General features: G+C 37.1%; 1 protein-coding gene across 3 annotated transcripts in view; it reads left to right on the forward strand.

Moving 5' to 3' along the window:
* The first annotated feature begins 431 nt into the window (after positions 1-431).
* Positions 432-13,294, forward strand: part of SMC2 (structural maintenance of chromosomes 2) — a 51,419-nt gene continuing 38,556 nt past the window's right edge. The window contains exons 1-9 of one of the 3 annotated variants that reach the window (XM_033431222.2): positions 432-614; positions 1,563-1,791; positions 2,418-2,567; positions 4,806-4,928; positions 5,545-5,583; positions 8,217-8,327; positions 8,534-8,578; positions 9,855-10,088; positions 10,326-10,475. In XM_033431222.2, coding sequence (XP_033287113.1) covers positions 1,624-1,791; positions 2,418-2,567; positions 4,806-4,928; positions 5,545-5,583; positions 8,217-8,327; positions 8,534-8,578; positions 9,855-10,088; positions 10,326-10,475 — 1,020 coding nt within the window. In that variant the 5' untranslated portion in view covers positions 432-614; positions 1,563-1,623. The remainder of the gene's footprint in view (positions 615-1,562; positions 1,792-2,417; positions 2,568-4,805; positions 4,929-5,544; positions 5,584-8,216; positions 8,328-8,533; positions 8,579-9,854; positions 10,089-10,325; positions 10,476-13,294) is intronic. The other 2 variants (XM_033431221.2, XM_033431223.2) reach the window with 2 other exon arrangements.

A 13,294-nucleotide genomic window follows, 5' to 3' on the forward strand; every position in this document is an offset into this window, starting at 1 on the left:
ATGGGGAGATTCCGGGGCTTCTGAAGCAGAGCGAGGAGACCGGTAGGAAGCCACCCTGCCTCCCTTGCTCACAGACCACACAGCAGCCGGCACCTGCGAGTCCCCCCAGGCCCGCGGGAAGGCAGGGCTTCCTGAACGCAGCTGCCGCAAAACCGGGCCTGAGGCGGGGCGTGGCCGGCGAGCGCGAGGCCCCGAGGCGGAGGTGCGGGGCTGTCCGAGGTGTGCCGGACGCCGAGCTCAACGTATGCCACCAGCTCCTTTAGTCCTCAGGCCCAAGCCGTCGCTTTCCCGGAGCCGCCACCGTCGCGACCTTCTTTTCTATCTCCCTGTCACTTTGGTTGTTTGATGGAAGAGAAAAATGGAAGTCAGGCATCTCTGAGGCACCAGCCAATGAAATAGGCAGAGGAGGTGGGGTCCTTTGCTCGCGCCTAAATTCAAAGGCATAAATAGTTCCTCTCCGCTGCTGAGCGCGGGCTGAGTGTTGTAGTCGCTATGGTGGAATTTGCTTCTTAGCGCCCGAAGCCGGGCAAGGCTGGCCCACTCTCCGCCCTAGTGACTAGGAAGAGCTTTGTGGGTGCCGCAAGCCCAGGCGGCCTGACGCAGCGGTGAGGCAGGTGCGTGCGCGCGGCCGGTTGGGCCTAGCCTGGCATTCCTGGCCGGAGATGGGCGTCGGGGGCTGGGGAGCCGAGGAGCAAGGGACCTCAGACTAAAGTTAGTTCTAAGGGGTTCCTGGCAGAATGGCTAGTTCTTGCCATTGAAGTAGGGCGAGGAAGTGTTGACAGAAAGGCCTGGTGAGGCGAGGAAAGAGCCTGAGTGAAAGCAAAAAGCTTCATCTCTTTATGTGGGGTTTATTTAATAAATATTTACGAACCCCCCCTCGCCCCCATCCCGCGCCCTCGAGTCAGGGACTATTCCGGCATACAGCGGTGGACGTAGGCGAAGATGCTACGGAGATTACATTGTGATAGGTTGGATAGACGAGTAAATAAGTACTGTTTAGTGTCAGCTTTAAGTGCAATGAAGGAAAAAGGAAGCAGAGCGAGGGGGTGGGTAGAGGTGCTCTTTTATATAGGGAAGTCAGGAAGGACCCCAGTTAGGTGACGTTTGAGCAAAGACGTGAGTGTTGGAATGGAGAGTGAGCCATGCCAGTATCCGGGAGAAGGGCATTATGGGCAAAGGGGATGCGGTGTGAAATAATCAGCCTACGTTACCTAGAGTATGATAACGGTGGAAGATAAGCCTGGAGAAGTAAGTGGTTGGCTTCCAGGTTGAATTAATGGTTTAATTAAGTTCTAACTAGAGACTAACGCCTGTATATTTTTAAGTTAAAGAAAGATACCTTTGCATCAGAGGAAGTAGCTTGGCAAGTGGCTGTTTTATTTCTATAGAGCTGTCATTCTTATGTTTCAGTCTTCTACATTTATTATGGTTCCAGTTTTACATTCCACTTATGTGTTGTTATTTGTTTTGTACAGAACTGCAGGTCTTATGTTTCAGTCTTCTACATTTATTATGGTTCCAGTTTTACATTCCACTTATGTGTTGTTATTTGTTTTGTACAGAACTGCTTTGTGGCTTGCTTTTTTTCTAGCAGAGATTTGCCTGTCGGAGTCAGTAGTGAAAATGCACATTAAGTCAATCATTCTTGAGGGATTCAAGTCCTATGCTCAGAGGACTGAAGTCAATGGTTTTGACCCCCTCTTCAATGCTATCACTGGTTTAAATGGTAGTGGGAAATCCAACATATTGGACTCCATCTGCTTTTTGCTGGGCATCTCCAACCTGTCTCAGGTAAAGTGTAAACTTTCTCATTTATGTGAATTTAAGTTTGAGGAGCCTCGAGGGAATCCTCATTGCACTTAGAGACTATTGCCAGTATCCTCTTCATTTGCATTTTTATGTGAAATATCTTATACCTCACCACAGTCCTTTAAAGGTCGGTATTATTACTCCATATTTTAGGTGAGAAAATAGAAACTTAGAGGAGTTGCCTAAGGTTCATCTTCTTAAGATGTTTGGAGCAACACTGAAACTCAGGCATTCTCATTCCAGAGTTGTACCCTCACCCCATCCCTGCCCCCGCCCCCCCATTATAATGTCTTTTCAGGACCTTCTAATGGGATTGGATGAATAGTGAAATTCGTAGACACTGTCTTTCCTTAAATCTTTCAAATGAGCTTTTGTTAAGAAATGAGTAGAAAACAGTTCTCTTTAGGGTTGAAAAAGTCCTGTGGAGAAAGGTGCCCATTTCAGGTTGTTACCCATTTTCTTTGCTCTTCTTGCTTATGAATGCCACTGCCTATCCTTGGCTGCTTAATGGATACTACATGGGTGATTTTCCGACAGCAAGAAGCACATTTTCAGTGCTATTTTGCGTAGTATGGGGTTTTGTAACTGAAGCTTTTCCTTTATTTTAGGTTCGGGCTTCTAATTTACAAGATTTAGTTTACAAAAATGGGCAGGCTGGTATTACCAAAGCCTCCGTGTCAATCACCTTTGATAATTCTGACAAAAAGCAGAGTCCTTTAGGATTTGAGATTCATGATGAAATTACAGTAACAAGGCAGGTGAGTGGCTACTAAATATTTGGTTACCTAGAAACTTGCAGGTCTGATGTGCGTTTTGGCAATGTGACTACTGGAGAGAGAAAGTTTATGAGCAAAATTGATGGATCAAATACTGACTAGATTCCTTAAGAATATCTTCCTTATGTTAAATTTTGATCATGCAAATTCTGCCGTGTACCAAGAGGATTGAAAGGGATCTGAAATCCATCAGTCCAAGCACTCAACCATGCTTAAATCTTGAACCACACTTGAGTCTTCTCTCTCTGTGCTGGAACACCTGTAGCTCTTGGGATCTTTCTATGTTCTCAGGTAACCCATTCTGTTTTTGGAAAGGTCTAATTAGAAATTTATTCCTATATATTGAGCCAAAGTGCTGTCTTCAAGTTTTACACATTAATCCTCATTTTCTTGAGAGCATCAGGAGCAAATCTAATTTATTCCGTATTTCAATATTTAAGTGTTCTGTAAGTCTGTTTCCTAAGCTAACTCTCTAGGTCTTTCAATTGATATTTAGTTGTTTATAGGTCTTTCAGTTGAATTGAATACAAATTTGCTCCAGTTTTTTATATCTTTTTTTTTTAATGCTTGGCACCTCAAATTACATATACCAGAATTGGTCTAGCTACGACAGGATTAAGCAGAATTGTTGCTTCTTTCATTTTAAGTACTCTACTTCTATTTTTCTCAATATGATGTTGGAGAGTTCATGATACATTGTGAATTCATATCTGATTTACTAAAAATCACTGTAAATTGTTCATGTGTTATTACTTAGCCACATACTGCCAGTTCTGTATCTAAGCAGGTTTTTGAAACCAAGGGAGGACCTTACATCTGTCCCTTAAAATCTTTTTTTATTATAGTCAATGTTTTCAGTTTGTCAAAATTTTATTTTAAAAAATTCTGTTAATTCGCATTTACTCTCCAACTTAGCATTATGTAACTTAGATTTCCCTCTCTATTTTACTTTTTTTTTTTTTTTTTTTTTTTTTTTTTTTTTTGCGGTACGCGGTCCTCTCACTGTGGCCTCTCCCGTTGCGGAGCATAGGCTCCGGACGCGCAGGCTCAGCGGCCATGGCTCACCGGCCCAGCCGCTCCGCGGCATATGGGATCTTCCCGGAACGGGGCACGAACCCGTGTGCCCTGCATCGGCAGGCGGACTCTCAACCACTGCGCCACCAGGGAAGCCCTCCCTCTCTATTTTAATGAAAGCCTCTGGTTGAAAAAAAAAAGGGCGGGGGATTGACTAGATTGGGACAGAATCCTGTTCTCTGTCATTAAGCATCTATCAAATAATAACCCTTTAAGGATTTTAAGTAAGTCTGCTACTAATCTACCCCAAATTCCTGTCCTCATGCAATCCATATGCCTGTATCTTCACCATAATTTTGTTATAAAGACTGTCTCAAATTACTTATGGGTAAATTAGGACTGTTGTTCAAATATATTAATAAATGATCTACCACCCTCATAATCCTGTCAGGGAAAAGGAGTGAATTAATATTTATTTAATATTTATTAAGGCTTAATGTGTGCTGGGCATTGTTGAATGCACTGGGAAATACAGATAGAAAGAATGAGAAACATACCTTGTCTTTAAGGACCTCAAAATATGGGTGAGACAGTCATACCCAAAAAATGATAATGCAAGTGCTGTAGTAGAGTGTGAACAAGCTGATATCTAGTATAAGTTGTTCCTATTAAACCCATGCCGAAGTTCCATGGTTACTTTTTTTCTTTCAAGTATTTACCAGTCCTGTCTTTTACTAATCCCTTTTAGCATCTTGACAGGGATTGATATTAAACTATTTGCCTTTCATTTTCAGTATCTGACTTCTTTTCCTTTGGAAATCAAAAGGGAGGAAGAGGGGTTAACCTCTGAGTATGGAAAATTGTAGAAAGAGGGTGATCAGGGATAGAAACTACAATCTACACATACTTGGAAACATGAAGCTAGAAGGGCCCTTAGAGACCTAATCCACTGCAGGGGAGGTTAGGAGGCTTGTGCTTGGTTACGTAACTAGTTAGTAAAAGTCCCTGGATTAGAAGCCAATTATCCTGACTCAGTCTCATATTCTTTTTGACCATGTCACACTTTCTTTATTATTTACCCTATATTGATTTTGTTTACCATTAGTTGGACAGAACAAACATGAAAAATAATGTATTTGGGAATTTATCATCATAGCACAAGATGTGTGTGTTCATTTATATCTTTTAAAATTCTTTCCTTTTTAGGTGGTTATTGGTGGCAGAAATAAATATTTAATCAATGGAGTAAATGCAAACAATACCAGAGTACAGGATCTCTTTTGTTCTGTTGGCCTTAATGTTAACAACCCTCACTTTCTCATCATGCAGGTATTTCGTTTGTGGTCTTTATATCTCTTTCATAATAGTTTTGACATCTTTTATTTTTTAACTTATAAGAAGTGCTTCTGTTTGGATTTTTCATTTTTTATTTTACTATTAGCCTGCTGTTTGGGCACCTGTTAAGAAATGTGGGTTAGTTTTTTGTACTTACGTGTTCTAGTATATTGTATACATTTGAATTTTGAAGAATGTCTGGAAGTAATTTTCTTTGACTTATCTTGGAGGGCCATTGTTCCAAAAAATCAAGAAATGTTCAATAATTATGCTAACATTAATTTATATACTTACCTGTCTTAGAATTGGAGACTTCTACATCATTAATACTAACTGTTTCGGAAATATGGTCGAGTTAACTTTGTATCATTTAATAACATGTAATTTGTATCACTCATGAGAAAGTGGGTAACAAAATTCTAGAGTTATAAGCTACCTTTGGTCTCAAATATAATAAAAGAAACATCTTTTCATGTAGGTGGAAGAAATAACTCCCAAAAGATTGGTGTATTAGGATACAACAGCTTCAGTGCAGATAAACATGTATGTCTTAGGTTATTCTTTCTGTATTTTGTTATTATCATAGTAAGTTTGCCAATTTTATTTTCAGGGCCGAATTACAAAAGTGTTGAATATGAAACCTCCAGAGGTAAGAGTACTCTTTAAGGACAGTAAAAATAGTAATTATAGATATTGTCTTAATCTTCTAGGTAATCAATTTTTTTAACATAATTTTTTCCATTATTAAAACTCTTGGAAACATTTAAGAATGATAAGTAGAGGAAATAGTTTTGTTTTTTAATATTTAACACTGTGCCCCGTTTTTTTTTTTAAGTTATGTAACAAACCTTCTGAGCCTTACTTTCCTTATCCATAAATTGGAGCCAATAATCCTTACCTCAGGGTCTGTTCTGAGGATTAAATGAGAATCCTTAAAAGAAGTAAAAGAAAAGTCTTAGGACCTTATTAAGCAAAATTTTTAAAAAATTATTTTTTTAATTGAGATATAATTCATAAAGTAGTTTCAGGTGTACAACATAATGATTCTATATATATATATACATATATTTAATATATGTATATATCACAAAATGATCACAGTAAGTCTACTCAACATTTGTCACCACACAAGTAAAATTTTTTTTTAAGATGAGAACTGTTAAGATTTATTCTGTCAGCACTTTTCAAATATGCAGTACAGTATTACTAATAGTCACCATGCCATACATTACATCCTCAGGACTTAAGAGTTTGTACCTTTTGACTACCTGTACTCATTTTGCCCACCACCCTTTCCCCACCTCTGGCAACCGCCAATCTGTTCTCTGTACCTATGAGTTCACTTTTTTTTTTTTTTAAGAGTTTACATAGAAGTGAGATTATACTGTTTTTGTCTTTCTGTGTCTGACTTAATTTACTTAGCATAATGCCCTCGAGGCCCTACCCATGCTGTCACAAATGGCAGGATTTCCTTTTTGTACGGCTAAATAATACTCTATTTAATTTATTTATATATATAAATATCACATATTCTTTATCCATTCATCCATCAGTGGACACTTAGGTTGTTTCCATGGCTTGACTATTGCAAATAATGTTGCAGTGAACATGGGAGTGCAGATGTCTTTTCAAATTCGTGTCTTTGGTTCCTTGAGATAAATGTCCAGAAGTGGAATTGTTGGATATGGTAGTTCTAGTTTTCATTTTTTGAGGAGACTTCATGCTGTTTCTTATAGTGGCTGCACCAATTTACAGTCCCACAAACAGTGCACAAGAGTTCCCTTTTCTCCACGTCCTCACCAGCACTTGTTATTTCTTGTCGTTTTGATAATAGCCATTCTGACAGGTGATATCTCATTGTGGTTTGGAGTTACATTTGCCTGATGATTAGTGACGTTGATCATCTTTTCATGTACTTGCTGCCCATTTGTATGTCTTCTGTGGAAAGATATCTATTCATACCCTCTGCACATTTTTTTCATTTGATTTTTTTCTATTGAGTTGTATGAGTTCTTTGTGTATTTGGTTATTAACCGCTTATATATATGATTTACAAATATTTTCTCCCATTCAGTAGGTTGCCTTTTCATTTTGTTGATGATTTCCTCTGCTGTGCAGAAGCTTTTTAGTTTGATGTAGTCCCGCTTGTTTACTTTTGGTTTGGGTGCCTTTGCTTTTGGTGTCAAATCCAAAAAAAAATCATTGCCAAGACTGATGTCTAGGAATTTTATGTGCCCGATACAGTATTAAAAGAAATTTTGCCTCTATAAAGTAGCCTTTCTCAACTGGTGTTCCATGTCAGCCTATAGAAAAAGATTTGAGTGAAATTAATTCATTACGTACAATGGATTGCTTAGGACATTAAGACTTAAGTTTCTCTTAGAGCCCCCTTGAGAAAGAGTTGGTACGAAGGAATGAATGTTTTGTATAAGAGCAAAAGCTCTTTTTGTATTTTTTTTCTATGGAGAAGAACTAAGAAGACGACTGATAATTGATAATACTAGTCTGGTTTGACCATAGGTCATGCTTATTTTCTTTAGATAACATCTTAAGGGAAAACTTCTAATTCAAAACCTGTCAAATACATAGAAATCAAAATGGTTTTCAGAGAAATAATCCTCTTGAGATAGGGATTGATGGTGACTAGAAGCTTCTGAAAAAGGAGTGCTAGCAAAATTGTCCTACTTACAAAATTGTAATTAATATTTGCCTTTTTCAGAGTACTTCTCATGAATTATTTTACTTCATGTTTACTTCTCAGCAGTGTTGTGAGATATTATCAGTACTCTGCAGAAGAAGAAACAGAGGCACAGAGAAAATTAAGTTACTTTCCCAAGTTCTTAAAGCATGTGCCACAGTTGGAATGCAGACGTTAGGCCATGCTTCATCCTTGTAGGAACAAAATGGCTGAAGTCTCACTTGGGACAATTTTAAGTAGAAATTTCTAAAATGAAAACTGAATGTTGTTAGCCTTTACTTTTTCTAAGACTCATATTTGAAGGAAAAGAGGAGGAAGGAATTACTGGCTTCAGTTTTAAAGGAAATGCACTCTGGAACCTCAGTGTGGCATAAAGTTTGATTTTAGAATTGGAGTGAAGGCCAGAAATGTTTCTTGAATGTTAGGGTTATTAGCTAATATGCACAATTTTATGTACTTAACTTTTATGATCCATAATTTTGTTAAGATACTTAGGTTAAGGCATTAAATAATATCCTTAATGTAAATTCCAATGAGACTCATTGTCTTGGATTCTTAAAACATTAATACAATCGTCTTTCCAGATTTTGTCCATGATAGAAGAAGCAGCTGGAACCAGGATGTATGAATACAAAAAGATAGCTGCCCAGAAGACTATAGAAAAAAAGGAGGCTAAGCTGAAAGAAATTAAGATGGTAATTAAATTTATATAAAATATTTTGAGAGAAGAGAGTACTTTTGCATTTAGAGTTTCTCTGCTGTAAAAAGGGAAATTCTACCACACCCCCGCTCCGCCCAGCCTTAGTTCAGTTTTTCTTAGTCTTACATCCTACTTCTCCCTTTTAAATTTCTTTAATGGTACTTCACATACTGAAAAATATGATCTTCCTTTATTTTCCAGATACTTGAAGAAGAAATTACTCCAACCATTCAGAAATTAAAAGAGGTATGTACTATATATGTGAGGACAGCCAGCTAGAATGTTTCTCAAAATTGGTGATGTATCGACGATCATACACATGGGGATGAAATGTGTACCACTTCTCAGGAATTATTCTGGCGGATGAGATAAGGCGTTAGAGTTGGTAGTCCATACTTAGCCTTCTGCTTTTAGAGGACAGTGTACTTCATATCTATTAAGTCATAATGGTTTTGTAAATAGATTGCCTGTCTTAATCTCAGAAAATATGCCAGATTTTAATTCTTTGTTGAAGAGAAGTCTAAATTTTCCTGTACATTTAGAATTGAATGGAATAATATTTCATAAAGATATGGCCCTCTCAGTGACTTTTCTTGGTAGAGTGAATAACTTCTCGGATAAAAGGGGGCTGTCATTATAATTGCTGCTGTCAAGGCAATTGGTAAACGAAAGGTATTGAAACAGATGACTGTTTTCTCTATAATCTTTGCAGCTTCTGACATTGTAATTAGTGTTTCAGTGAAAGAATGTGTTTATAGCACATTGGTTTTAGATTATGTATTTAGGAATTTATTAAATGTTCATTAAAGTTTGATATTTCTCAAGCTCTCTTCTGAATCCATATAGTAGCATAGACATTATTGGAAAAACTGAAAAATTGTGATCTTGAAGGTTCTGCCTTTTGTATGTATGATTTAGTAGAAAACACTAGATCACGAGTTTAAACCTAGATGTCATGTTTGATTTTGACAAGTTCTTTCTAAATCTAAAAATATGGAGTGGTCATTTAATCACCCTGAATTTGTTTCTTCAAGTTAGGAACTTTTTGTTATTTTGTTACTTTGTCCCAGTAGGTCCTAACGGGAATCAAGTTTAGTAATGTGTGAGCAAATACTTATAAATAGTTACATGAATGAATGTTGGGTGGGCATCTTGGTAATACTACTACAAAGTACATCTAATAGTGCATCATTCATGGTTGTGTAGGTTGTATTTATATAGACTTCTTATTACTGCCAGTCTGTGAATCTTATGTCTGCATTTCTTTGTTAATCCCAACTGCCTGATTATATTTGAGAAGAAATAACCACATTCACTAGAGATGGTATTATGCTATCTAACCGTAGTTCTAATGTTATTTAAAGCTTTCTAAAATTTATAATCCATGATCACTCAGTTTAAGACAAAATCCATTATATCATGTAATGGGAAATTGTATACATGTTGCTGTATTTTGATTCTTTCCAAATTTGTTTAAAAATATGAATTTTGAGTTATACTTTACTGGTGATTTCTCTTTCAGGAAAGATCTTCCTACTTGGAGTATCAAAAGCTAATGAGAGAAATAGAACATTTGAGTCGTTTATATATTGCTTATCAGTTTTTGCTGGCTGAAGATACCAAAGAACGCTCAGCTGAGGAGTTAAAAGAAATGCAGGATAAAATTGTGAAGCTTCAAGAAGAATTGTCTGAAAATGATAAAAAAATAAAAGCACTTAGTCATGAAATAGAAGAGTTGGAAAAAAGAAAAGATAAGGTCAGGCAAATATGTAAGAATAGAATATACACTCTGAAAAAGATATTAAATTATATATTATACAATAACTATTTAGGATTTACTGGGCATTGTCTTCTGTATCGATTTCTTAATCTTAAAGTATAATAATGAAATAGCTTATAAAAAGTCAATAATTTATGTAGAAATTATACAAGAAAAGGGCATCATGAACAAATTTTTAAGTACATTGATTGAACTGGGTGCATTTGATTATAGGAAATTGGAGGTATACTCCGATCTTTAGAAGATGCTCTTGCAGAAGCTCAGCGAGTTAATACTAAATCTCAGAGTGCCTTTGATTTCAAGAAGAAAAATCTGGCAAGTGAAGAGAACAAACGCAAAGAGCTGGAAAAAAATATGGTAGAGGTAAGCAAACGAGAAGTGTAATTTAATTCTAGTAGTATACATTTATCCATTCTGTTAATATTTATTGAGTGTCTGCTATGGATCAAGGGTAATTGTTTGGGGTAGGATGTAGCAATGGACAAAACACCTTGTGGGTCTTTGTTCCAGTGAGGGAAATGATGATAAAGATGATAAATAAGTGAAAAATATCATATGTTATATAGTGATAACTGATGTGGAGAGAAAATAAAGCAGTGGAGAGGGTTGTAGTATAGGGGACGGGGGTGTAGTTTGGGATTTTAAATTGGGTAGCCATCGAAGGTCTCATTGGGAGGGGTGTATTTCATTAAAGACCTGTAGGAGGTCAGAGAACAATGTAGATAAATTGGGAGGCTGTGGGGAAAGATGTTCCAGGCAAAAGAACAGCAATTGCCCCAAGTGCCTAAGGTACTGGAAAAGTAAAGAGATAAGTGTAGCTGGTTATCACTAAGTAGTAGAAATGCAGAAAGGTAATGGGGTGTAGGATCACATGTGATTTTGCAAAACATGTGAAGGACTTTGACCTTTATTCTGAGTGGCATGGGAAGCTGCTGGAGTTGGCTGAGGAGAAGCATGACGTTTTAATATTTTAATAGGACTATTGCTGTTTTGAGGATAAACTAAAGATAAATGGAAGAAGCGGGGAATCCAGGTAGTAGGTGTCCAGGTGATAGCCCTTGGATAAATGCTATAGAAGTTGGGATATTAGAGAAGTTGTGGGAATTTATGTGTATTTTAAGGATAGGTCCAGCAGACAGACCCAGTAGATTTTTTTTTTTTAATTGAAGTATAGTTGATTTACAATGTTGTGTTAATTTCTGCTATACAGCAAAGTGACTCAGTTATATGTATATACTTTTTCATATTCTTTCCCATTATGGTTTATCACAGGACATTGAATATAGTTCCTTGTGCCATACAGTAGGACCTTGTTGTTTATCCATCCTATATATAATAGTTTTCATCTGCTAGTCCCAAACTGCCAACCCATCCCTTCCCCACCCACCTCCCCCTTGGCAACGACAAGTCTGTTCTTTATGTCTGTGAGTCTTCCTGTTTCGTAGATATGTTCATTTGTGTCATGTTTCAGATTCCACGTATAAATGGTATCATATGGCATTTGTCTTTCTCTTTCTGACTTACTTTGCTCAGTATGATAATCTCTAGGTCCATCCATGTTGCTGCAAATGGCATTATTTCATTCTTTTTAATGGCTGAATAATATTGCATTGTGTGTGGGTGTGTGTGTGTGGGTGTGTACATACACACTACATCTTTATCCATTCCTCTGTCCATGGACATTTAAGTTGTTTTCGTGTCTTGGCTGTTGTAAGTAGTGCCAGCAGATTGGTTTTTGACTGTGAAAAAGGACTGAAGGATAACTCCAGAGATTTGTCTTTGACAGTGTGAAATATGGTTACCATTTGTTGAGTGGAGGATAATAGGCTTGAGGAGCCAGTTAGACATCTAAGTAGAGATGTTGGTTTGATAGTTGAATATATGAACCTTGAATCCAGGTTGAAAATACAAATCAAAATACATATGCTGGCATGCCCCAGGGCTAGTGCTCAGACTTCTTTTATATACACTCATTTCTTAGGTGATCCCGTCCAGCCCTATAGCCCTAAATACCGTCTATATATTGATGCCTTTCAAATCAATAATTAGCCTTGACTCCTTCTTTGAAGGACTCATTTGTCAAGCTATTTAATTGACATTTTTATATGGATGACTTTAGAGTCTAAAACTTAACATAACCAAAATAGAACTCTTAAATTTTCCCTACCTACCCAAACCTGCCTGAGTTACTGAATTTTTCTCATGTAAGTAAATGATACCACTATTAACCTAGCTGTTCACTCCAGAACCTGGAGTCCTCCTGAATTTTCCCTTTTCTCTCAAACTCTATGGTATCTAGTTCATCAACAAATTCTGTTGACTCTAAAAGTATATCCAGAATACAGCCACTTTCACACCTCCTTCACTGCTAACCTGGTTGAACCCATCACCTCCCAGGAGGGATACTCAGTAGTGTCCTTAATAGTTACCTTGCTTTCACTTGCTCACTGTGCTCCAACCACAGTTCCTCTAACACCCAAGCATATTCCTCAGAGCTTGCCAAGTATGCTGTCCCCCTAGTATTAGCATGATCACTCCTTTTGTTTCATTTAGGTTTCTGCTCAAAATATCATCACAAAAGGCCTTCCTTCATCATTCTTAAAACAGTAGTTCCATCATTTCTTGTCCCTTTACCTTGCTTTAGTTATTTGTTTACTATGTCTTCCACCTTAGAAATGTAGGCTCCCTGAGGACCCTGTGTCTTTAATGTCTAGAATAATGCCTGGTACATATCTAATAAATATCCAATGAATCATGAATTAAGTGAGCCAAAATTTCTGGTCACTTTCATGTAACTATGACTAGATTTTTTTTTTCTTTTTTTTTTCTTTCAGTGCTGGTATCTTACATAGCATTAGATACCTGGTTACTAGAACTTAAAAGGTGTTGTTAGTAATGCTGTTCCCATAATTATTTAACACTTAAATTTATGGCCTTTAATAGCTTCTATTTTCCTATTCATGCTCTTAATCCTAAAATCTCTACTTTGAAGCTTTGGGTAGGGTGGTTATTATTTCAATTTTATAGGTTTAGAACTTGATTTTTAGTTTTTTCAAGTGGTTTGTTTAAATTTGCAATGATGTTTTAGTTCACTGTCTCCCAGATTTGACTATAACATATGGAATGAAAGTATTATTAAGATAAGAGGTACATTTATCCTAAAAACTGAGAAAGGCTGAATT

Source organism: Orcinus orca, chromosome 6 (genome assembly GCF_937001465.1).
Source record: "Orcinus orca chromosome 6, mOrcOrc1.1, whole genome shotgun sequence".
Taxonomy (NCBI): domain Eukaryota; kingdom Metazoa; phylum Chordata; class Mammalia; order Artiodactyla; family Delphinidae; genus Orcinus; species Orcinus orca.